The sequence below is a fragment of the Podarcis filfolensis genome, assembly GCF_964270895.1.
Source record: "Podarcis filfolensis genome assembly, chromosome: 14".
Lineage (NCBI taxonomy): Eukaryota > Metazoa > Chordata > Lepidosauria > Squamata > Lacertidae > Podarcis > Podarcis filfolensis.
In genome coordinates this window covers 12,459,684-12,484,776 of record NC_139616.1, presented here as the reverse complement: position 1 = coordinate 12,484,776, position 25,093 = coordinate 12,459,684, and the positions used below count along the sequence as shown (strand labels likewise).

Here is a 25,093-nt window from a genome sequence, read left to right as displayed (position 1 = left end):
TTATTGTACCGCCTTAAGTTGGCCTCCCTACTAACAAATGTACATTTTGCATGTAAATGAAAGCTTTTAATCTGCTAGCTCCTAAATTACTCAGAACATGGGTTGTTGTTGTTTTTTTAACACCGACAATTCCATGGGGAGGGGGGAAACTCTGCGCATGATAAAGAGCAAATAAGCAATCTGTTGCTTTAAGATACTGCGCAAGCTTTAAAGAGTAACAAAAAAGAGCTATGTATTAACACCTCTTGATCTGTTTCAAAGTTGTTGTGGTTTCATTTATTTTATTTTTTTAAAAAAAGGTTTATAATGAAACCACTACTGAATATCACAGCTTTGATCTTAATTGGCTTCAGTTATTTGCAAGCTTTTAACTTTTCTGGGAGAGCACCACATCGCTCTCTCTCTCCCTTCCCACTCTCCTTCCTACAAGCTGACAGAACGCTTGGAAGCGGATAGGGTGACTTTTAATGATGCAAATACTCACTGCTTGATTAGACACACTTTGAGGACGAGAAGTCTCTTGTGGTAAAATAAATAAATAAAAATACTCCGCTCCAGCTGGAAAGGAAACCAAGGCACCATCCTAAACCATAAGTGATGGCTTCAATTAAATTGATTTAAAATTCATTTTTTGACAGGTCCATTTTGCTCCGTTTTCCCATCCCATCCCTACCACCGCCAACCCCCCTCCTTCTTTCGCCGGGGCGAAGTGAAAAATCTTCCAGCCGAAAGCAGCCTTTTGTTTCCACGGATAAATCTACTGTCAAAAGTCCTCTCTGTTTTATATCACTCCTGCGGGACAAAGCTGCTCTTGACAGTTTGCCAGGGTCTCCGCTCTCGCTGGGTTTCTAGGACAAAGTGCAAGGTACCGTTGTTTATGCAGGCTTCTGATTAACTATCCTGACAGGTCTATATACTGTTAATTTAAACTGACTGCCTCACACTGCGCCCCTCAGATCATTATGTCATTTTATTTTTATTTTTTGCATTAGAGGCACCCCGTGAGCCCCAGATGAACACAATGGAAGTTCAAGCCTATGTATGCTGCATTTTCACAAGCCTTGCCCTTCACTCCACTCCAAAAGACATAATGACAACTCCTGGGGGGTCTGGGGGCCTTGCATTTAATCACACAACGGGTGCTGCCCAGATAACAGTGGATGACATGTCTACATGAGCCCTGAAACTGAACTGGATCAGAGCAACAATAGGAGATTGCATGGCTCAAGGGGCAGCGCCCATGGGTTTGCATGCAGAAGGTCCTGTGTTCAGTCCCTGGCTCCTCTTGTTAGAAGAAGAAGAGGAGTTTGGATTTGATATCCCGCTTTTTCACTACCCGAAGGAGTCTCAAAGCGGCTAACATTCTCCTTTCCCTTCCTCCCCCACAACAAACACTCTGTGAGGTGAGTGGGGCTGAGAGACTTCAGAGAAGTGTGACTAGCCCAAGGTCACCCAGCAGCTGCATGTGGAGGAGCGGGGAAGCAAACCCGGTTCACCAGATTACGAGTCTACCGCTCTTAACCACTACACCACACTGGCTCTTAGAAGGCTCAGGAAACAGATGGCAAGAAGGACTGACTTCTAAGACCCTGGAGAGCTTCTGCTCAGAAGACAATGCTTGGAACAGGAATAAGACCATGCTGTGGGTTAAACCACAGAGCCTAGGGCTTGACGACCAGAAGGTTCGCGGTTCGAATCCCCACGACGGGGTGAGCTCCTGTTGCTTGGTCCCTGCTCCTGCCAACCTAGCAACTCGAAAGCACGTCAAAGTGCAAGTAAATAGGTACCGCTCCGGTGGGAAGGTAAACGGTGTTTCTGTGCACTGCTCTGGTTCGCCAGAAGCGGCTTAGTCATGCTAGCCACATGACCTGGAAGCTGTACGCCAGCTCCCTCAGCCAGTAAAGCAAGATGAGCGCCGCAACCCCAGAGTCGTCCACGACTGGACCTAATGGTCAGGGGTCCCTTTACCTTTAGCAGCAGTAAACAACTAGGCGAAGGACCCTCAGCACCAGTTGTCCCATTACTTCCAGGGATTAGAACAGGAATGGGGAGCCTGTAGCCCTCCAGATCCTGCTGGACTCCAACTCCCATCAGCCCCAGTCAGTATGGCCAATAGTCAAGGGGCGATGGGAGTAGCAGTCTAGGAAGCATCTGAAGGGCCACTGGTTCTGAGGCCTAGATTAGAAGGAACACTGATCTCAACCAAACTCTTCCAGGAGATGTGTTAATTCAGGTGTGGGGAACCTAAGGCATGGGGTGAGGTGACGATGAATGTGGTTTTCAGGCTTCTCTGTCTAACTGTTGTGAATCTCTTGAGGCTATAAAATGGATCAGACAAATGTACGGAGAATAACAGTGCAATCCCGCATGTGCAGATGTTAGAGAGAACTTCCTGGTGGTACAAGTTGTTTGAGAGGCTGCCTCAGAAGGTATTCATGATTAAGCAAAGGGTGGGTGCACACCTATCAAGTAGGGCTGGGTGGTATCTGGTTTTCAACATCGTGATATATCACCAGCTAAATATCGAAATATACTGATATATCACAATGTCTGAAATGTATCTTGGCTGCTTCTTCCTCTCCACCTTATTTCCTTCTGCCTCCTTAAGGATGAAATAAGGTAGGGAACCAGGTAGAGGGTCTTCTCGGTAGTGGCACCCGCACTGTGGAACGCCCTCCCATCAGATGTCAAGGAAATAAACAACCATCTGACTTCTAGAAGACACCTGAGGGGAACCACGTATCGGGAAATTTTAAATGTTTAATGTTTTACAATTTTTTATGTGCTGTAAGCTGCCCAGAGTGGCTGGGTGAACACAGCCAGATGGGCGGGGCATAAATAACAAAATTATTATTATTATTATTAGGGAGGAGGAAGAAGCAGCTGAGATATATTACCCAGCCCCACAGCTGAGCAAGCCCGCTTGCCATACTGGCTTGCGGAACACTCCTGGCGCTGGAGGGAGTTTCAGATGCAATGTATTACCTGCTCAAAAATTCTGAAACCGTTATCACGCTCTGAACTTCAAATCGGTTTCAGGCGATATATTGAAATACTGCCCAGCCCTACTATCAAGGATACCACAGTAGTGGGCTTCTTGCATCGTCAGGGTGTGGAACCATTTCCAGTCTAAGGGCCACATTCCTTTTGGGGCAATCTTCCAGGGGCCACATGTTAAGTGTCGGGAGAGAGCGACATAAATGGGCAGAGCAGCAAATGCAAAAATTATCTGTGTGCCAGTTTTTAAACACAGCCCTCTCCATCCAGGCCAGGAAGCAGCAATATCAGGCTGCAATGATACATGCTAGCCAGGCAGCGTTAGTGAGGCCTGGGGAGAGGAATATGGTCTAAGGAGAGTCCTGTGGACCAGATGAGGTCCTGAGGTCCTGTGGTTCTCCACCCTTGGAACTTTGGGGCTTTCTCCAGCTCTAGGATCCATTATTTTCAATGCAGCTTACTCCCAGGTAAGAGTAAATATGGCTACACCCTAGCAGTAGCTATTCAATGTGACAATGAAAAAGTGGAATGCCCAGTATACCTCTGTAAATCAGACAATGGGGGTGAAGAATATTTTCACCATTGCACTCTGACTTCCAGTAAAATCTGGCTGGTTGCTAAATGGGAACCAGCCACCTTCTCAAATTTAATTGACAATAGCTGTGACGAGTTATTTTGGTTCTCTGGTTGAGAAAGCACCCTCTCCCATGATATATTGATTTGTGCAGAATACACATGCTCTCAGCCGCTATAACATTAACACCATTTAATCTCGAGAGCCAGTATGGAAACAAAAACCTGGAAGGACTCTGAGCCATAAATCTCATGGGGTGATGCTGGGCAAGTCTGTTTTATCTCTTGGCCCAGGAATGTAGAACCTGTGGCCCTCGGGACGTTGTCGGACTCTGACCATTAGTCATGCTGGCTGAAGCTGATAGGAGTTGAGAAGCTACCTCACAGTGTTGTTGTGGGGATAAAATCTTCTGGGAGCAAGGAGGAAGCACTTCCATCCTGGCCAAGGACCATTCTTCTATTACATGATTTTGCTAACAATTCCATCTAGTTTCCATATTAAAGGTAAAGGGACCCCTGACCATTAGGTCCAGTCGTGGACAACTCTGGAGTTGCGGCACTCATCTCGCTTTATTGGCCGAGGGAGCCGGCGTACAGCTTCCAGGTCATGTGGCCAGCATGACTAAGCCGCTTCTGGCGAACCAGAGCAGCGCATGGAAACGCCGTTTACCTTCCCGCCGGAGTGGTACCTATTTATCTACTTGCACTTTGTGCTTTCGAACTGCTAGGTTGGCAGGAGCAGGGACCGAGCAACGGCAGCCCTAGGCTCTGTGGTTTAACCCACAGCGCCACCCGTGTCCCATATAGTTTCCATATTAATCTCTATCAATATGTAGATATGTGTTTTGATATGTTTAAACTAATGAGAACAGAATCACAACGTTTGGATCAGTGTGAAATCCAATGGAGAGACTTTCCTGGGAAGAAGGACTGGTTGTTAAAACTACTCTGGATACTGAAGCTCTCTGAGGAAAATAGGGGTCTCCAAAGAACTCTCAGCACCTTTAGCAAACTTCAGTTTCCAGGGTTCTTTGAGGGAAGCCATGTCTGTTTAAAGTGGCTCAATTGTGTTTTAATTGTATGGTATGGATGTGACCAGAATCATATCTGAATCAACAACATTGTGACATAAGCTGGTCTCGTGGGGTCAGGGTACCAGATTCAAATTTAACACACTGTATTGGTTTTAATTGTGAAACAATTAGCTAACGTGCTGCAATAACAGATCTGCAAATGCTTCTTTCGTGCTGGAAAACAGCTTCTGCTGCGAGCGTTTCACGGCCTCTCCTTGCTCAAAGAAGATTAAAACTTTAGAAGCATTTGTTTGCACCGTCACTCTTATTTACTGTTTTACATCAAAAGGCATTAATCTGCCATGTGGACATCTCATATTTCTCATCTGAGACAAAGTGCAATAAAAACATGGAAGTCAGGGAAAGGCAAAACCAATTTTACAACACAGACTGAGCAATTGTTTTGCAGCATAGCCCTCAAATGTAAAGACTCTTACATTTTCCTTTTTTTAAAAAAATTGCCTAATCAAATGCAGACGCTGTTCCAGTCACGCTAAATTTTCACATAATGGCAGGAGAACATTTCTTTCTAGCCGAGCGCCGGGCATTTGGATCACATTATTACATTTGCTACTGTGTGGTTTTTGTTTTTTTCTTTAACTTTGGGACTGTGCATTTGCAAACGCATTTTGTACTGGTCTGAACGGCTTGCCAACACAATTGCTACAGCGGGAAATGTTTGCTGCGTTCTGTTGTTGTTATTATTATTATTAATAATAATAATATTCCTGCAAAGGTGGGACTGCTACAATGCATCCACACCATACATTTAAAGCATTATCATACCATTTTAACCAGTCATGGCTTTTCCTGAAAGAATCCTGGGAACTTTAGTTCAAAGAGTGCGGAGACTTGTTAGCTGAGAGCTACAATTCCCCGAGTTCCCTGTAAAGAGTGATTGACTGTTAAACCTCTCGTGGGTATGACAAAACAGAACGTTGCTGGCCTGCTTTCTTTCCATCCCGGATGAATTCACAAGCCCTGTTGTCTGAGGTTATAAGGTCATTATGATATCTGCATCCTATTAACTTTTCCATTATTTTGCTTTGGATTTAATCCCAAGGTCTTCCCCTCTGCAAGTCATTTCCCCCTGGTCTCTGGTTCCCTGTTTCTGTCTCTCCAGTTACATCATAAAAGCACTACAGCATCATAGGAACATGTCCCATGATGCAACAGTCTTATTATTTTAATGAGGGGAAATGGTAACCTTGGGAGGGGAAATGCTAGGAATAAACCCTTCCTCCTTGCTTGCAACCTTCAAGGTCATTTTGCACCACCAGTAGGATCAAATGGTAAAGGGTTTTCCTGGATTGCTTCTGGCTGGTTGTAGAAAACGGTGTGTTAATTAGGCTGAAACCAACTCGCTAACATGCTTGTTTTCTATGTACAAAGGGGTGGTGATGTGCCCTACTTTACAGAGGAGGATAGTCCTCTATTTTAGGTCTGGGGAGCCTTGAGCCCGTGGACCTCCAAGCCGGAAGCTCCATGCAGACAACACCTTCCCTTCAGAGTTTTTGCCTGGCTGCAATGTGTGAAGAATTGTGAGTGGAGAGACTTTATGCTGGCCACCAGGCAATGGCCTTTTCCACCTGCTTTGCCCCACCCTCCAGACCCAGGAGTCTTTCTCTGACCATGCCTTTAAGAATAGCAGAAGCAGTTGGGAAGAGAGAAGAGGCATTCAGAAAACAGTTTTACGAAGTTTTGAGTCCTTGTTTCTCAATTTTGATCCTTTTACATTGTCTTGTATGTAACTCAATAGTTTACATGGTGCTTTTACATGGTCTTGTATGTAATTATGCATCGAGACGCTGTTATTTTTATTGTTCATTGTTTGTTTGTTATATTATTATTTATTGCAATTGTTAAGTGTAAACTGCTTCCTTATTATTTAATGACATTTAATTTTACTGTTTACCATTATATTCTAATGGCTTATTGAATATTACTTTATCTGATATAAGTTGTTTGTTTTAAACTTTTGTTTATATTACAACTTTTTGTATTGGGTCAGATTGTTATGAGTTGTGTGATGTCTGCTGTTTTATTTTTTTTTTATTTTGGGGTGGTTTCTTCAGCTTGTGAACCGCCTTGTGTATGGTAATATGGAAAGGCAGTATGTATACAAATTAAAAGTGAACTGAACTGAACTCTTGCCTGGCTAGAGGATGGAGGGGTGTATTTAGATACTAGCCTACTGTACATAGGCAAACAATTAAAATGCATAGTTGTTGCCTCGCCCACTTTTGCCTGTGGCCCCATCCTCAATGGCATGTGGCCCCCAGCAGCTTGCAAAGAAGGGAATGCGTCCCTCTGGCTGAAAAAGGTTCCCTACAGAAACCAGAGGCCTTTCTCTTGGGCATGGTCGGCCAATTGGTGTTAAAGAAGGATAGAACTTTCTTTATGTATGCTACAACAGCAGCAAGAATACTCATCGCAAAGTATTGGAAGACGCAAGATTTACCCACTCTGGAAGAATGGCAGACGAAATTGATTGACTTTATGGGATTGGCAGAATTGACTGGCAGAATCCGTGACCAGGGAGAAGAGTCGGCAGAAGAAGAATGGAAGAAATTCAAAGACTATTTGCAAAAATACTGTAATATTAATGAATGTTGAGTGATGTTGGATTGAAATTAAGTGGTTTCTAGCTGTAATGGTACAAAAGAATATGAAAAAATAGTTCTTTTTTCTTTGTATATAAGTAAAAGTTTAAGCTACAATAATTTAAAAAGATGGATAGAAAATAAGGGGTTTTTTAACTGTAATGCTATGAGAGAAGGATTTGCTGGATGAACAATTTGAACTGGAATACAAGAAGGGGAGGCATGAGGAGGTCAGGGAAATATGTTATTGAAAAATAAGTTATGAAATTTATGTATTTTTATTATTTTTTCTTTTTAATTTTTTTTCTTTGTTTGTATAAAATGGAAAACTCTAATAAATATCTTATAAAAAAGAAAAGAAAAAGGTTCCCTACACTTGCTCTGTTGAAGACATCTGTTTGCAGAGCATCCAGTGTAAATCTGCTTTAAAGCTGAATAATTGTAACAAGGGAGGTGAGAGGCCTCAAGGTGTCTATCAGTAGCTAGCACCTGAACAGCAGCAATGCATAGGTAGCAGCCTTGTATAGGACAGGTAGGGCCCAAGAAAGGTTTCTTCTTATTCTCTGATCTGGTCTGCATCCTGGGTAAGTTCTCATTCACTCTGATGCAATGCAAAAAAACAAACAAAAACTTTCTAAAAAGCAGCACAGGCTTTAAAAGGTCTAGACTTGACAATGGAAGCAGACAAAGCAGGCTTAGAATGGTTTGCTCAACCACTGTAAAAGCAACTCATAAAAGACACATTAGTAACAAGCTCTGCTTCGTCTGTTACTCAAAAAAAATAAAAAATAAAAATTCCATAAACTAAGAGGTGATGCAATCGGGTCATTCATGGCCACGGCTGCAAGATTTTGTGCTTCTGGATGGGGAAAATGAAACACTTTTCAGCGACACGTCTTTGAAATCTCCATCTTAAAAGAAAAAAAAAAGCAAGCATCAAAACCTTTCAGCTTGACCCCTGCTGGAAATATAATTAAGCTGCAAAATGTGTAATTTGATCAGCGTTGTCCAAGATTATCAAAAGTCATGTGGTTAAAATATCCGCAAGTCACCTCCTATTATTAAGCCACGTTCTACACATGCGGAGCCTGGATAGCTCAGTTGGTTAGAGCATGGTGCTGATGATGCCAGGGTTGCAGGTTCGATCCCTGTATGGGACAGCTGAACATTCATGCATTGCAGGGGGTTGGACTAGATGCTCCATGGGGTCCCTTTGATTCTGTGTAGCAAAATGAGGTGGTGTAATGGCTTCAGTTGGACACTTCTAATTGCTACATTTTTTCTTGTTTACCCTCCCCACCAAAAACCCTTAAAGAAATAATAATCTAGTAAGTACATCAAGGAGAAAGATCTGCCTAGTCTGTGACCTGCGTGCTCATTTTCCACTTGCAAGGAGCTGATTTTTTAAACAAACAAACACAAAAGCAATTTTAAAAAAACCCTATGAAACGGGAACAGCTCGTTCTGCTGCATGTGTGCACCAGCCCGCCATTAACAAAGAATTAAGAAATGTCTCATTTTTCATTTCTGATATGCACACATATCGGAGCCAAGAAATTACCGCCCAGCAGCTGATCTCTCTGCAACCTGAAGAAAACCATTAGAGTCTGAGAGGCAGAAGACTTTTTATTGTTCCTTTTTATGGATCACCTGAAACTCGGCTCTTTTTTTCCCTTGACAGATTTTTCCACTGTTTTCACACACACCCACCTCCTCCTCCCACAGATCTCTTTCTTCAGGTGGAAAAATAACAGAGACCAGCTACCTCTGCGTCCCGTGCCAAAGCTGGCAGTCAACCAGCAGTGGAAAGCGAGCCTCTGCTGGCTTGCTGATTATCCAGTCCTAGGGAGTGAATGTGCCACTTAAGAACAATGCCAAGCCTGTTCTCTCTTGGGTCTCTGTGTGTCCAAGCTGTTATTATTTCAGTGCTGTTATAAATGTGAAGGCAGGTACAGTAAATTATATTCTTGCCTTAATTTTTAACCCAGCTTTAACTCTTAACGAACAGAGGGGAAGCGGGGTATTTTATTGGGTCCCTAACACTATTAACTGTCTTTTAAGATGTGCAATTTTTCAGAGTCTAGCATTTTCCCTCGTCTCCTAATGATCCACTGCTCTTAAACCTTCTCTTGTTCCCCAACTACATCTCTGGTTTCACTGCAATCTCTAAACCCTTCCCTTGCCTTAAGGTCATAAAGCAAGGGTTGGACTCCAAATCCCATCAGTCCCCAGCCAGTATAACCAATGGTCTGGGACAGGCACCCCAACCTGCAGCCCTCCAGATGTTTTGGCCTACAACTCCCATGATCCCTAGCTAACAGGACCAGTGGTCAGGGATGATGGGAATCCAAAACATCTGGAGGGCTGAAGGTTGGGGATGCCTGGTCTGGGATGTTGCGAGCAGTAATGTGAAACATCTGGAGGCCACCAGGTTGGGAACAGCTGACCTACATACTTTTGCATGTAGCGATGAGTTTGTGGACCTCTCACCTCCTTCAAACATTGACACTGTTTAACCCATAGTTATGGACATTTCAGCACCAATCATATGCCCCCTTGAATGCAGTAGGGTTTTACTTCTGAGTAAAAATGCAGATGATTGTACTAATACAATTGTACTAAGATGATTGCACTAATGTATATACACATACACACACATTTGTAACGAGCATTTGTTGTTGCTCTAATTTTACTCAACATTTTTAAACCACACTGAGCACTTCTTGCAACAGAAAAACTGCAGATAAAATAATAAATGGCTATTCTTGCTAGAGAACCATGAAGACCTTGACTTCCAAGCCTTAATGTTAAGAGTTTAGCGGGTGCAGAAGGGAAGGTGATTGTACAACAAGCTCACAACCCTTAGTTGTCGAGGGAGGAACTCGGAAGCACCGCAACAGCCCATTCAAGGCAGAAGGCCTCCTCGTGATATTCAGAACCCACCCGTTCAAAAATTTGGCTTCATCCCAATGAATTCAGGAACAGTTTTGAGGTTTAAAACTCTTGGGAACCTCACTGCCGACCCAAGCTCTACATGAGACAGTTTGGCTCAAAATGGGTGAGCGGTCACTTACGCATGACCCCACCGCACAAAAGAGGAAATGCATCACAAAAGATGACAACAAAGGGGCAAGACATAAAATTTGCACGTGCTAACTTCTATGCATGAATGCAAACTTAAAAATTAATTACTAGACTTCAAACAGAAATGCAAGACATCTCACCATAGTGGGAAGTCTGTTGGCCAGGTGACTGGTGTGCCTGCCTAGTCCTGTGTTCAGGAGTTAAACTGTTGATGGGCAACTTCCAAGACACCTCTTGCTTCCCTTCTTAGGGCATCTTTCAACTAGGCAGTCATCCAACAGAGGGCCAGCATCTCTGAAGTAGGCTGCTTGGCCACATATGGGTCTGCTGGATCAGGTTGATGGCTCATCCATTCCAGTATCCTCACAGTGGCCAACCAGGTGCATGCGGTAAACCTACAAGCAGGGCCTAAGCACAACAGCTCTTGTCCCTCCTGCAGCTTTCAGCAGCTGGTATGCAGACACATTAATGCCTCTGACTGCTCCATCTGTATCCCCAAGCGCAACTATTTATCCAGGCCAGGTCATGGCATAAATGATGCTGATGTGTTCTCTGCCCTGTGGTAATACAGTGGTATTTCTGGTTGTGAATGGGATCCGTTCCGGAGCCCCATTCGCAACCTGAAAGGAACGCAACCCGCATCTGGCATGCGTGGGTCGCGATTTGCCGCTTCTGCGCATGACATCATTTTGCGTGTCTGCGCATGCGTGAGCGGTGAAACCCGGAAGTAACCCTTTCTGGTACTTCCGGGTCGCCGCAGGATGCAACCTGAAAAGACGTAACCTGAACCGAACGTAACAAGAGGTATGACTGTACAGTGGTACCTCGGGTTACATACACTTCAGGTTACAGACTCCACTAACCCAGAAATAGTACCTCGGGTTAAGAACTTTGCTTCAGGATGAGAACAGAAATCGTGCTCCGGTGGCGCAGCGGCAGCAGGAGGCCCCATTAGCTAAAGTGGTGCTTCAGGTTAAGAATAGTTTCAGGTTAAGAACAGACCTCCGGAACAAATTAAGTACTTAACCCGAGCTACCACTGTACTGTAGTTCATACATTAGTGACATTCCCTAAAAGTTGGGAATTTGTGGACATGGCCTAATGGCCACATTGGGTTGTTGGAATAGAGCACTGTTTCCCAAAGTTGGGTCTCCATCTGTTTTTGGACTACAACTCCCATCATCCCTAGCTAGCAGGAGCTAGGGGATGATGGGAGTTGTAGTAGGTCAGGGATGTAGGTCAGGGATGATGTAGGGATGATGGGAGTTGTAGTCCAAAAAACCCCAGCTGGAGACCCAACTTTGGGAAACACTGACCTACATAGTGTGAGCAATATTGCAGCTGTTAAGTCTGCATTCTTCACGTTGTTCATTGGTTCCACTTCCTGAGAAGAGAAGAGAGCTGGATTTTGCAAGTTTCCCCTCAGGGATAGGGTGGAGAGGGTCTGCCGCGGATCTTTCAAGTGCCAAGGTGACAGAAAGGAGTGACTGATATCGCCCATATGCAGAGGTCCTCTTGGCAAATGTGTTAAGGACCATTTGCTTCACAGGCTTACCAGACAGAGGACCTGGAATCGGTTCCAGGACATTATTGCTTGGGGAAACGCAGCAGGACCGGCTGACAAAATTATTCCTTTCGAAGAAAAGAAATGAGTGGCATGACTTCGGCGGTTTTTTAAAAAGAAAAACAAATGGAGAGAGGAAAGGCAGCCTACTGCAGTGTGGTCTATTATTTGCATTAAAGCTGATTTAGTTCCACTGCCTTTGAGGCGGCTTAATTCTAAATACCTACTGCTTAACAGGACTGTGGATCTGATTGATAATAATAAAAATAATGCAAACAGCGGGAGAGAGGGAAGAGCTCATCCTTCAGCAACTAGCCATTGACCGGGGGGGGGGAGGTTATGCACGCAAATACGATGCATTAATATTGCCAAGGTCAAAAAGTCTGAGGGTAATTGTGCTGTGTTAAATGTATTAATCAAAGCTTCCGAGGGGCCAATTTAATCTGTAAACATTTAGGCACAATCCAAATGTCACCTGCTTGTTTGGGTCATTTCCAGTGTCATTAATTTGGATTTTTGCATTGTTCTTATGGATAATAATCCTTCGTTCCCATGGCAACATGACAAGAACAATATAATGAATTATTTTGATTTTAAAAAAAGAAATACATATTTATTTTTTGTTTTATTTTTAAGTTGCCCAGCCTCTCAACAAGTTGACGGCAGGAATGGAGGGGACTATTCACACACTACAGCCATAACTCAGTGGTTAAGTCTATGCTTTGCATGCAAAAGGTCTCAGGTTCAATCTCAGGTGTCTCTGGGTAGAGCTGGAGGAGACCTCTGCTTAGAGAGACACTACTGGTCAAGGATACATAATACTGAGCTAGATGAACTAATGCTCTGACTTGATATAAGGCAGCTTCTAGGGCTGGGCGATATCTAGGCTGGATCTACATTGACCGGTTAAACGTTATTCAACATACAATTATACAACGTTCAATGCATTTTCCCGTTGACGTTGGCTAGCTGCTCTGAAGCGCCCTCTGTTGTCTCATGTTAATAACGCCTATTTAACATTAAAAACCACAATTGCAATAATAGTATAATAATAATTTATTTTTTATACCCTGCCCATCTGGCTGGGCTTCCCCAGCCATTCTGGGCGGCTTCCAACAAAATATTAAAATACAGTAATGCATCAAACATTAAAAGCTTCCCTAAACAGGGCTGCCTTCAGATGTCTTCTAACAGTCTGGTAGTTGTTGTTCTCTTTGACATCTGGTGGGAGGGCGTTCCACAGGGCGGGTGCCACTACCAAGAAGGCCCTCTGCCTGGTTCCCTGTAACTTGGCTTCTCGCAGTGAGGGAACCGCCAGAAGGCCCTGGGAGCTGGACCTCAGTGTCCACCTCTGGTTTTCAGCATTGTGATAAATCACCAGCTAAACATCACAATATGCTAATATATAACAATATCTGAAATAAGGATGGAGCAATGTAGAGGCATTGGCTGGCTGGAGGTCCCGGGCCTCAAGGAGGTTAAACTGGCCTCAACCAGGGCCAAGGCCTTTTTGGCTTTGGCCCCAGCCTGGTGGAACGCTCTATCGCAGGAGACCAGGGCCTTGGGACTATGGTTGTAATTCGTGGGCAGTCATTTAATTGTATCCTGATTCTAATTTTTAAGCTATATTTTAATCAATTGTTTGATTGTGTTTTAATGTATTTGATATTTGATGTTAGCCACCCTGAGCCCGGTCTTGGCCGGGGAGGGCGGGGTATAAATAAAATTTACTTACTTACTTATCCCACATTGTGTTTTTTTGTGTAGCGCACACATGTACACACACACACACACCATGATTCACAATATATTGCCAGGTAAAAAATGATGAAACCGATTATCACAATATGGACTTGAGACTGGTTCTGGACGATATATTGATATATCGCCCAGCCCTAGCAGCTTCCCTTGTACCTAACTCAAGGAATTATACTAGGATCAGAGGTAAGGAACCTCTGACATTTCAGATATTGTCAGATATATAGCTCCCATCACTTCCAGCCAGCATGGCCAGTGGTCGGGGTAGTGGAAGTTGTAGTCTAACATCATCTGGAGAATCAAAGGTTTTCTCATCCCTAACTGCCTTAGAGCCAAAGCAAGTGCCTCTTAGGAGGTCTGTAAATCTCTCTAGTTCAGTACTGGCAGTACCTCTGCAGGGTCTCAGGCAGGGTCCTCACCTGCCAACAAGACCCTTTAGAGCAGAGATGGGGCACTTGTGGTCCTCCAGACGTTCCTGGATTTCAGCTCTCAGCATCCTTGACCCATAGCCAGGTTGGCAAGGGGAGTTGGAGTCTAGCAACATCTGGAGGGTGAAACAACAACACTTGGAGTGCCGGAGACTGGAACTGGGATTTTTCTGCATGCAGTGCATCTGCTCTGCAACCCAACTACCTTCCCAAAATAAATGCATATGCAATACAGTGAATTGGCCACATAGGAACTGCAACACATCACAGCTTCTCAGAGCTTACACAGGTGGTGTTTGTTGGGGAGATGCAATCATCTGAGGTTCTGTAGGACTTACATTAATTCTTGACCTGGACATTCAGTGGAAACTCATGAAGCAGCTCTTAGAATTGCGATCCAGTGGCAGCAGTTTGTTCATTTCCAATTCAGTTAAATAAACCAGTTAAGACCTCACGGCTTGGTTGTAAACGGATCGATTCACTTTAAAGATTTATTTCCTGACCTGTTTACTTTCATTTCCCCAAACTTCTTCCCTTGTTCCCTTTGCCTAACAAAGGTTTCGAGCCCCTCTGAACAGGGAAGTTTCCAGATTTTGTAGAGAACTTAGGATACTGTCGGTGCAAAATAAATTTTGGGTAACGTGAATGAGCCACTTCACGGCTCAGTAGGGGTTGTTTGAATTTGGGGTGTCTACCTCTGAGCACAAACACCAGATCCATTGCAGCATACCAATTATTTGGTTGGTGAAGTTTATGGCTTAATTCAATGGGCCTAAACTAGTTTAGACCCAATTTTACAATGGATCAGGCTTGTGAATGGTATATTGAAAAACTATAGTAAATGCAGTAATTAACTTTTTTACTTTTTTCATATAGGACACTCAACGTCCTAAATCCAGAAACAGTAAAACCAATGTTCTCAGGCTTAATTTGGTTTCTTCCAACATACACCTTAATTCCAAGTAGTAATTTTCCTAAAGTGCTTTACAACTTGTGTTGTTAAAAGGGGAAGCCAAAGCAGACTGCATTCAGATCAGCTCACTTCCAACTAACTCAGAGAAATTCACTGGTTCAAACATCTCTGGATTACACCTGAAAGTATAATTTTCTATAATTTCTGAATGAACTGAACATGAATTAAGTTCCTTTTCAGTGGAACTTTGGCTGATTTCTAATTCAATTCAATAATTTATAAATCGAGAGTCTTCTTCATGCTTAACTCTGTGTCTGATTATGCCCGCTGCATTTACAATTTTTACCAACCTGACAAGTAAAGCTGATGATCAAACTTAAATATTGTAATATATGGGGGGAGGAGATAAATAAAACAATTGCTCACATTACACTGTGGGTGTGTTTTGATGCCTCCTTAATCTTCTGAAGTATAGCAGAGCAGCTTGAAAAATTCAAAGAGCTGAAAAAATTGCTGAGGACCACATTAATGAATTGGGAACCAAATCGAACTGGAATAAAATTAGCTCCTTTTTGGAGGGCAGGACAGGGACTTGAACTGGAACGAATATCTTTTTGGAGAAGATAAACTGGAACTGAAGCTAATTCATTTTTTACATGAACTCCTCAAGGACTGAATCAGACAGAAAGCTAAACTGAAGTTCAGTAATACATGAAGAAGCCTTTGGGAACATCCTCAAGGAGACTGGAAGCATCTGCTTCTGGTTTCAACTAACCACAGTTTGTTGTTGTGTCTGAGCCAGAATGAAACAACTTATCCAAACAGGCCAACTTTAAAATGCTGGTTATGATTTTGGCTTGTTTGGATAAACCAGAATTAAAACTAACTATTGGTCTGGGTTTAGACAAAACAACCAACTGTGGTTAGTTTAAAATGGATGCCGATGCTTATCAGCTCTTCGTGGTCTTACCAAAGGAGAGGGGAGCAGGGACCGGACTCATGCACTGCTAAACTATGGCTTGGTACTACATTCTTCACAGAACTCTAGCCCAATGGTTGCCATCAATTTGATTTGAACTGATTTTGTAATGAATTGATTTTAGAATGCTGTATTATTGTACTGTTGTAAGCCGCTCTGAGCCCGGATTCGGCTGGGAAGGGCGGGATATAAATAAATTATTATTATTATTATTATACATCCCCAGAGTGCCTCACTGGAATGGGGCAGGAATGTTATGCTAGCTTCCTAGCAGGTGGATCACTGCTGGTTACTGGAAGGGTTAGGAGTAAAGTGGCAGGGAGGTTGATATGGGTGCAAATGCACCAGATTGGTTTGCTGGTGAGTTTGCACTGAGCCAATTTCCACACCCTACTGGTAAGTAAAAGCGAGCCGCCTACTGGAAGTCACAGGTGCCAACTCCTTGGGGCCCTGGGTGATTGAGCACCCACAAAATTCCTCACGAAGGGGCCAGGCACCCATAAGTTTCGGTGCCAGGGCCATGCACACTGCATGGCACCACAGCGTTGGGCACCCACAGTTGCAGGGCCAAGCTGGCACTCCTGCTAGAAGTTCAGCATAGTGACTCTGTTACATCCAAATCAGAACAGAATATCTGACTTGCAGCAGGGAGAGATGATATCAGGGACTGCAAGATTTGTGTGTGGCTGCCCTGTTTGGTGAAATACTGAACCGCAGCTGAACACCCAGTGCTATACTAGCTGCACTGGCTCCCAGTGGAGTACAGGATCAGGTTTAAGGTGTTGATTTTAACCTTTAAAGCCCTATATGGCCTAGGACCCTCGTACCTACGGGACCGCCTCTCCTGGTTTGTCCCACAGAGGACCTTACGGTCTTCAAACAAAAACATCTTGGAGGTCCTGGGCCACAGGGAGGTTAGGCTGGCCTCAACCAGAGCCAGGGCTTTTTCGGCCGTGGCCCCGATCTGGTGGAACGCTTTGTCACAAAAGACTAGAGTCCTGCGGGACTTGACATCTTTCCACAGGGCCTGCAAGACAGAGCTGTTCCACCAGGCCTTTGGCCAAGGCACAGCCTGAAACCCTCCTTTGGTAATCCTCACAGAACTCTACCCCAATGGTTGCCATCAATTTGATTTGAACTGATTTTTATAATGAATTGATTTTAGAATGCTGTATTATTTTACTGTTGTTAGCCGCTCTGAACCCGGCTTTGGCTGGGGACGGTGCGATATAAATAAACTTTTATTATTATAATTTATTATTGCAGCTTTCCCGGTGATGAACTTTCCTGACTCCACCCACCCACTGGATTTTCCTGGGCAGGAAGAAGCAAATAAGCCTTCCTGTTGTGCCTGATCCTGCCTCCTCAATTACCATATTTTTCGCCCTATAGGACGCACTTTTTCCCCTCGAAAAATGAAGGGGAAATCTGGGTGCGTCCTATAGGGCGAGTGCAGGCTTTCGCTGAAGCTTGGAGAGTGAGAGGGGTCGGTGCGCACCGACCCCTCTCGCTCTCCAGGCTTCAGGAACACATCAGGAGTTCTGCAGGGCTGTCTAGGCTGCGTATAGCAGCTTGCTTCCCGGAGCGCCGGGCGCGCTGAAAGCAGAACACATCTGCAGCCTAGGCAGCCCTGCGGGAGTTCCCCACAGGGCTCCCCACACTGCGGATAGCAGCCTGCCGCCCGGCGCGAGGGGCACCCTGAAGCAGAGCGCCCCGCCTGCCGGACAGACATCCGCAGCATGTTGGAGCCCTGCGGAAGTTTCCCACAGGGCTCCCCACGCTGCGGATAGCAGCCTGCCACGAGGGGCGCCCTGAAGCAGAGCGCCCCGCCCACAGGACAGACATCGGCCAGCCCCACAAGCTCGGGGGACAGCAAGGAGGTGCAGTGCCGCCATCCCGCTGTTCCTCGACCTGGTTCGGTTTCCCCGACCTTGTTTTGGGGGGGAAATAAAGGAAAAAAAAATTTCCTTTATTCCCCCCCCAAAAAACTAGGTGCGTCCTATGGGACGGAGCGTCCTATGGGACGAAAAATACGGTAGTCTTCAGTTCTGCTTCCTGCTGCATCTTGGCTTGCACCTCAGGCCTGCCCCCGATTTGCCCTCGACTTGTTCTTTGGTCCCAACCAATAACATGCCCTGCTGCTTCAGCAGCTCAGTTGGTTAGAGCATGTTGCTGATAATGCCAAGATTGCAGGTTCAGTCCCCGTATGGGACAGCTGCATATTCCTGTATCGTAGGATGTTGGACCAGATGTTCCTCAGGGTCCCTTCCAACTCTACAATTCTAGGATTTTGCTTCCTGGCTTGCCTTGGGTTGCTCTCCATACAAAGGCCTAGCCCTGAGAAATCCCTGCTTGGCCATAAACCTGAATTCAAGTACTGACCTCACTCACAAGGCTGTCCTGAGGAGAAAATGAGGGCTACATCACCTCCAGGCTCATTTGAGAGAGTAGGGATACAAATACACCAAAAGAAAACATGTAATAAAGTTCCCTTCCATCATAAATGATTCTGAATCCAATATTCCCAGAACTGGGAGCAAGACACTAAGAAACGTTGCATCTTGTTGGGTGTTCTACTCTGGTCTAAAATGGTGGACCTAACAATGTAATCCTATCCATGTCTACTCAGAGGTGAGCCCAAATGAATTTAATGGGACTTATTCCCAGATTAAGCATGCACCCAACTGCAGTCTAAGGAGAAAAGGGTTACCTGGGAGTAAGTCCCATTAAATTAAATGGGATTTATCCAACTGGCTAGGCCCATTGGAATGAACGAACTTAAGCTAGTTGTGTTCATTAATTTGAATGGGTCTACTTGGAGTAAGACTAACGTTGACTACAACCCAACAGGATTTACCTTTGAGAGGACATCGTTTGGGCTAGGGTTAGCAGCCTAAATCAAGTTGTGCCTCTTTTATACATTCTAAAATAAAGCCCTCAACTTCTAACTTCAATCCTGAATCAGTATGGGGAACTGACTTCAAATAGTTTGATTTAGAAAACACCACATCACCAACAGAATTGATGCTTACTCCCTGAGAGTTTCATCACACCTTATGTTTTCTAGTAATCATTTTGTAGCTGTGGTCGCATCAACGCCATCCATTGAAAGCGCTCTCACGCCACTTTCAACAGTCATGGATAATCCTGGGAATGGTTGTTTTTTAAAGGGTGCTGGGAACTGTAGCTTTGTGAGACCAGCACCCTTAACCAATTACAGTTCCCCAGACATTTTGGGGGAAGCCACGACTGTTGAAGTGGTTACAAGGGTGCTTTAAATGGATGGTGTGGGTGTGGTCTTCCTCTTTCCCCCTTCCGCTCGGCAGGTGTGCCTGCTAAGCTGCGTTGAGGCAGCCCTAGAACTACCCAGCACAAAAGAAACTGCCCGTTATGGATGTTAACTTTAGTTACCATAGCCAGACAATGCTGCCAGTGGTGTGGAAGAAAAAATGGCTGTTGCCAGCTGTGTTGTTCACAGTCGGATGGTTTCTTCAAATGGTTATAGAGCTAGTAGCCTGGTGTGGCCAAAGACAGGATGATGGATGAGCAACACAGAGTGTCCAAGTCAAAAGAATGGCAGAAGTTCACTTCAGGGTTGTTAAAATGCAAATCTAGTTTAGTTAACCAAAGCGTGACGGGCATAGAAAAAAATTAAGGAAAGAAGCACACCTCGATATCTTATTATGCACTCGCAAATATTTATATATGCAAGTTTAAGTGGAGTTAATATTAGCCCCAGTGAATGAGAATAGCTGGAGAATGTGCAGAATAACCAATATGCGTGCATATTAACATGATATGCTAGAGAGTATGCCTACACTGGGTGGCAAGCCTACATGCACCTACTTCTGAGTAGGCATGAATAGAATTGTGTTGTTAATAGTACAAATAGCAATTTCCTCCATTGTGGGAGAAATGAAACACATCTTTTGGATAATGCACACATTCACTGATGTGTAAAACTCCGTACAACAACTATATGCCTGATAGAATTTGTTTTAATTTTATCTTTGTCTTAAACTCCAGTTAACTGCAATTAATTATGTGTATAAATTTATGCACATTTCCCAAATCCTCCTGGTTAATGTGCAACAATTACCAGATACTGTGTGTGTTCCCTGGCTTTCCCAATTAATGTTCTTAAATTTACTGCAACAAATCCACACTGAACCCTCAGATTTAATCTTTGTTGTTATATAAACACTGACATTTGGAACGGAAGCATCTTCTCCTCTCTTTTAATATTTTTTTCACAATAAATGAGCCAACAGCTGCTTTAAGGCATGACCAGGAAAAGAAAACAGACATCTCTCTCTCTCTCTCTCTCACACACACACACACCCCTATTGAAAAACAGTTTGATAAAGCTAGTAATGTGATTTTTCACTGAACTGTTCTTCCATGTGACATGGGAACAAATCTGAACATACTTTCTTTTCAGCATGAAGTTGGCAGCTATTCACTGAGCAGAGTAACAACTTAATAAAACAGCTTAGATGGATTTTAATGGCAACTGCTGCAGCTTATCGAAGGCATAAAGAGAGATCATCTGTCCTCCCAGTAGTTTTGATGAAAGCAACATTTGGGCTGTTTTAATTAGATTCAGGATTTTTCAGAATGAAATTAACACCACACTCCACCACAGTAAACATTCTCCTGTCCCCTTTCTCCTTAGCTGCTCTTGGGGTAAATTATTAATTTCTGCAGCCATGAGATGTGTGTTGACTTTCTGGACTAGAATTATAGGTATGTTTAATAAGTAAATATGCAGCCGCCTTCTCGTTTTCTCTTTACCTTGCCAAAAAGAAAAGTACTTTACAACCCAACAAAGCTGAAAATGTCAGTTAAGAAAGAATGCAAGAAATAGACAGACTACAATGTAAATGTTTCCCATATTTTAAATGGCATGGACATGTGATAGGCTGGAAGCCTTTTCTTGCTGAGTACGGGAAGGAATGGAATGGGAATTCCCAAAGCTCTTGTCTTAAATCTAAGAATCCTAAGGGAGAAGGAAAGTGATTGAACAGGGGTGTTTTTTCATTTTAATGTTGGCTTTTCTGTAAAATCTACAACAGAACAGAAACATTGTTTTCTCCCTTCCAGGATAATTGGGCTTACCCAGCAAAGTTTATTGGTGACAGAGACAGGAGTACAAACAAAAAGAAGCAACGTGTCACAACCAGCTTGTGGAACTCACAGCCACAAGGTTGTGGTTATAGCCAGTACCACAGATAGCTTATACAGTGGTTTCCAACCTGTGGGTCCCCAGATGTTGTTGGACTACAACTCCCATCATCCCTGAACTCTGGCCTTGCCAGCTAGGGGTGATGGGAGTTGTAGTCCAACAACATCTGGGGACCCACAGGTTGAGAAAGACTGGCTTAGAACATGGGTAGGCAAACTAAGGCCCGGGGGCTGGATCTGGCCCAATCGCCTTCTAAATCCGGTCTGCGGATAGTCTGGGAATCAGTGTGTTTTTACATGAGTAGAATGTGTCCTTTTATTTAAAATACATCTATGGGTTATTTGTGGGGCATAGGAATTGGTTCATTATAGATAGATAGATAGATAGATAGATAGATAGATAGATAGTCTGGCCCCCCACAAGGTCTGAGGGACAGTGGACTGGCCCCCTGCTGAAAAGTTTGCTGACCCCTGGCTTGGAATCATGGAATCGTAGAGTTGGAAGAGACCCTGAGTATTATCTGGTCCAGCCCCCTACAATTGCAGGAATACGCAGGTGTCCCATACAGGGATTGAACCTGCAACCTTGGCATTATCAGCACCACACTCTAATTAAACAGAGCTATCCAGAGTCTTTTTTTTTTTTAAAAAAAAGATAGGATTGGGCAGGTTCATGCAGGAGAGGTCAATCAATGGCTATCATTGACAGCACCAGCTAAATTGTGGAATAGCAGATGTTGGAGACCATCGATACAGGTGAGCAGTGGCTTTCCCACCCAGATTGTGAGCTTTCCACAAGCATCTGGCTGGCTGCCAACTTATGGAAGCAATTTTTAAAAGCATCACACCTTGGAAACCAAGGTATTAAAATGTGATTCATTACAGAATAAATCCAGATGTTCTAAGCCATGGGTTGGGTTGACTGTAACCAACACTGGTACGGCGACATTGATTTTTTTAAAAAATTAAAAAGCTGGAAGAAGTGTCGTTTCCCCCCCACACACTCTTTTGCTGCATTGTATTCCTTTTAACCAAATACAGTAACTCAATTTTGCACAAATGGATGGGACGTGTTCAGACTGGCTGTTTTCAGGAAAATGCAAGAACGCAGCACACAGGACCCGCTGCTGTAACAAACTGCTGAGATCAAGCTGCCAAACAAACAAGCAAAGGCTGTGTACACGCTGTACCTTTAAGGACCCCCCCCCAAAAAAAAGAATATTGAAAACTGTAGTTTAAGGGTGCCAGAATTGCAGCCCTGTGGAGGGTAAACTACAATTTCCTGGATTATTGGGGGAGGGGGGCATAGGTTGAATGCACTTTAAATATTTGGTGTTTGTGCAGCCTAAAGTGAACTAAACATGTTCAGATGGACCACTATAAAGCGCTCTGGTGTTTTGGAAAAAACCATGATGCATTCAGATAGCTGGCTAGCACAACAGAGGCTGAGGCTGTCGCTGGATTCCTGGCAGAGGTGCCTGCATCACACAAAGCAGGTTTTGAAGATGATGTTGTCCCGGCCTGAAGAGCACAGGTAGTGACAGACTGCAGAGTTAAGAGGAGGCGGCTGGGGAAGTGTTTGGTGTAACTAAGGATGCCAATGAAATCAAGCAGATGCTTAAACAGCCTCTGGCTTATACTTTTGGCTCTCCTTTTGAACATAAATTTAAAATTTCTACATGTTAATGGATTTCAAATGGAACAGCTTTTTTTTTTTAAAGCAGCTGAGTTTTCGATTAGATACTACAAAATGCATTTAAGGTTTACGACAGAAAATGGGGGGGGGGGATTACAGAACTCATCTGGAAATTTCTGCTTTTTTTGAGCCAGAGTAAATGTTTATGAGATATCTGCCAACCAAACAGAATATGCCTGTCATTCACCCCATTATACATGGCTATGCACAGCTTCATTTACTGAGTCAGATATGCAATGCTACAGGGTGCTGAGGTTTTCAAAACTCCCCCTAGCAGAACTTAAAAACAGCTAACCCTCTTTCACAATAAAAGTAACATTGCAGCAGTTTGGTGAAGAGACCTTTTTTCCATATAGCAAATGTTCTCTAAAAGACCTTTGCCGAAGAAAAGTGTTTTCAGATTTTTTTTAAATCATTTCGTCAGTTTGGGAGCAATCCCAGACAATAGCAATGTAATTTTTAAAATGAAAACATGAACAACATCATCAACAACAACAACAACCTTCTTTTCTAGCACCAAAGCTTCAGTCCTCTGCACATTTATCTGGGAGTAAGCCCAATTGGGCTTGCATCTGAGTAAACATGCATAGGATTGCTTGGTAAGAACTTTCAGTGCGGATCTCAAGTCAGCAAAGCATCTCTAAATCTGTTAAAGGCAATGTTTATAGCCGTTCACAGTGTGAGTCATTTTGATAAGCGAGCATTTGCTGTGGCTGCTCTTGGTATAAAGGATGCATCTATTTAAACCAGCAGTTCTAATTGCACACTACACAGAAACTACAGTCTTAATTGCATAGTATATCTATATCTATATATCACATTCAGCCAGTGACCAGTCAGTCACATTACTGCTGATGTATGCAAAAATGAATAAAAACGCCTATCCCAGTCTATTCCTGCTATAGCTCTCGCCCGTGTATCTCCTAACAGAGATGGGTTTGTGTGTGTGTGTTTGTGTGCATAAGAAGAGGAACACTATTAATATATGTTCAACAGAAATCATAGTATGGCAAATGCAGCTTTATCAACCGTATCAGGCAATTCGGAGACCAGGAAACTTGTGCTATTCTGGAACTGCACTGTTAATGGGACTAAGCAGGAGAGCAGCTACAAACTGCAGCATAGTGACTCAGTAGCATCCTCTGCCTGCAAGCTACCCCCAACCAAAGCCTGTTCACTTGCAAGCGAGTACCTCCAGTTTCAGGGTAGCATTTCCAGGGGGGCAACCCATTCAGCTGCTTTGTTCCAAACATATTCATCTTTGTTCTGAATTATTTGCAGTTGTCTTGCAACCACCCAAATCAAATAAGACTGAGAAAGGAGCTCCCTTTAAGGACGATGAAACATTTTCCACTTCAGAGGAGCTGGTGGAGTGAGAATTTCTATGCAAAATTTACAAATTACGAAGGGGGGGGGGTGGACTGTGAAGGGGGGGAAAGCTTCTTGAACGCTTTTACTAATTACTCTGTTAAGGCAGCTGGATCAGATGTGGCTGTTCTAGAAATATATAAAGCAAATAGGTGTGGAGGGGAAATAAAAGGAGAAGTTTCACTTCTTTCCATTTCAACAGGAGACTGAGATGGAAGGGAGGAGGAAAGGCAGTCCTAGCCACTACACGGGGCTAATTCAGAACTGACTCCCTTATTTGTTTCTATCCATAATTGATGGGTAGCTTGTAATAGAGCTCCCTCTATCTCCCAGAGCTTGGCTACCAAGGAGCACGGGAAGCAGCAGACTGCATCCACCAAGGCTAGCCACTAAATCATTCAGAGTTTGGCTTGCACTTAGCAGGTGGGCTGGAGAGAGTAGGGGAGACACACATACATACAGAGAAACAGGGGTCCAAGCCTGTGTTTTCCTGCATGCAAACTAATCCAAGCAACTTATGCACAGCTCCAAAACTGAGGAGAGGAGAGGTGTACCACCAGCATCCCTGGCAATGTCATTTACAATGATGCTCATGGAGTCGGTGTATGTGATGCTCTCAGACAAATACAGCCGTTCCCAAGTGACCCAGGTAGTTGCTAGTGTCATGGGGCCAGACCTTTTCATTTGATTTATTTGTGTGTGTGTTTGTGTGTCCCTGCCTCTCCAGTCGACAAAGTTCCCAGATACAAAGATCTACAGAGGAGGAGAGCAACAGAGGACGGTGATCCAGGGACCTCCAGGATCCCTGCAACCAATTTGTCAAGCGATGCCTACATGGGAGTTTTTCAAACCGCCCCCTTTTCCCCATGTCCC

The 25,093-nt window shown here is 43.9% G+C and overlaps 1 protein-coding gene across 24 annotated transcripts in view; it reads right to left on the bottom strand.

Annotated features, from left to right (window-relative positions):
• SEMA6D (semaphorin 6D) overlaps positions 1-25,093 on the bottom strand; it is a 425,926-nt gene that overhangs the window by 54,473 nt on the left and 346,360 nt on the right. For 7 of the 24 annotated variants that reach the window (XM_083586301.1, XM_083586304.1, XM_083586309.1 and 4 more), the window contains exon 1: positions 24,045-24,098. The exons of 13 other annotated variants lie outside the window; for them this stretch is intronic. In XM_083586301.1, the coding sequence (XP_083442427.1) occupies positions 24,045-24,083 (39 nt within the window). In that variant the 5' untranslated portion in view covers positions 24,084-24,098. Of the gene's footprint in view, positions 1-484; positions 1,133-24,044; positions 24,211-25,093 lie in introns of those variants that run through there. 4 more of the 24 variants (XM_083586318.1, XM_083586302.1, XM_083586323.1 and 1 more) reach the window with 4 other exon arrangements.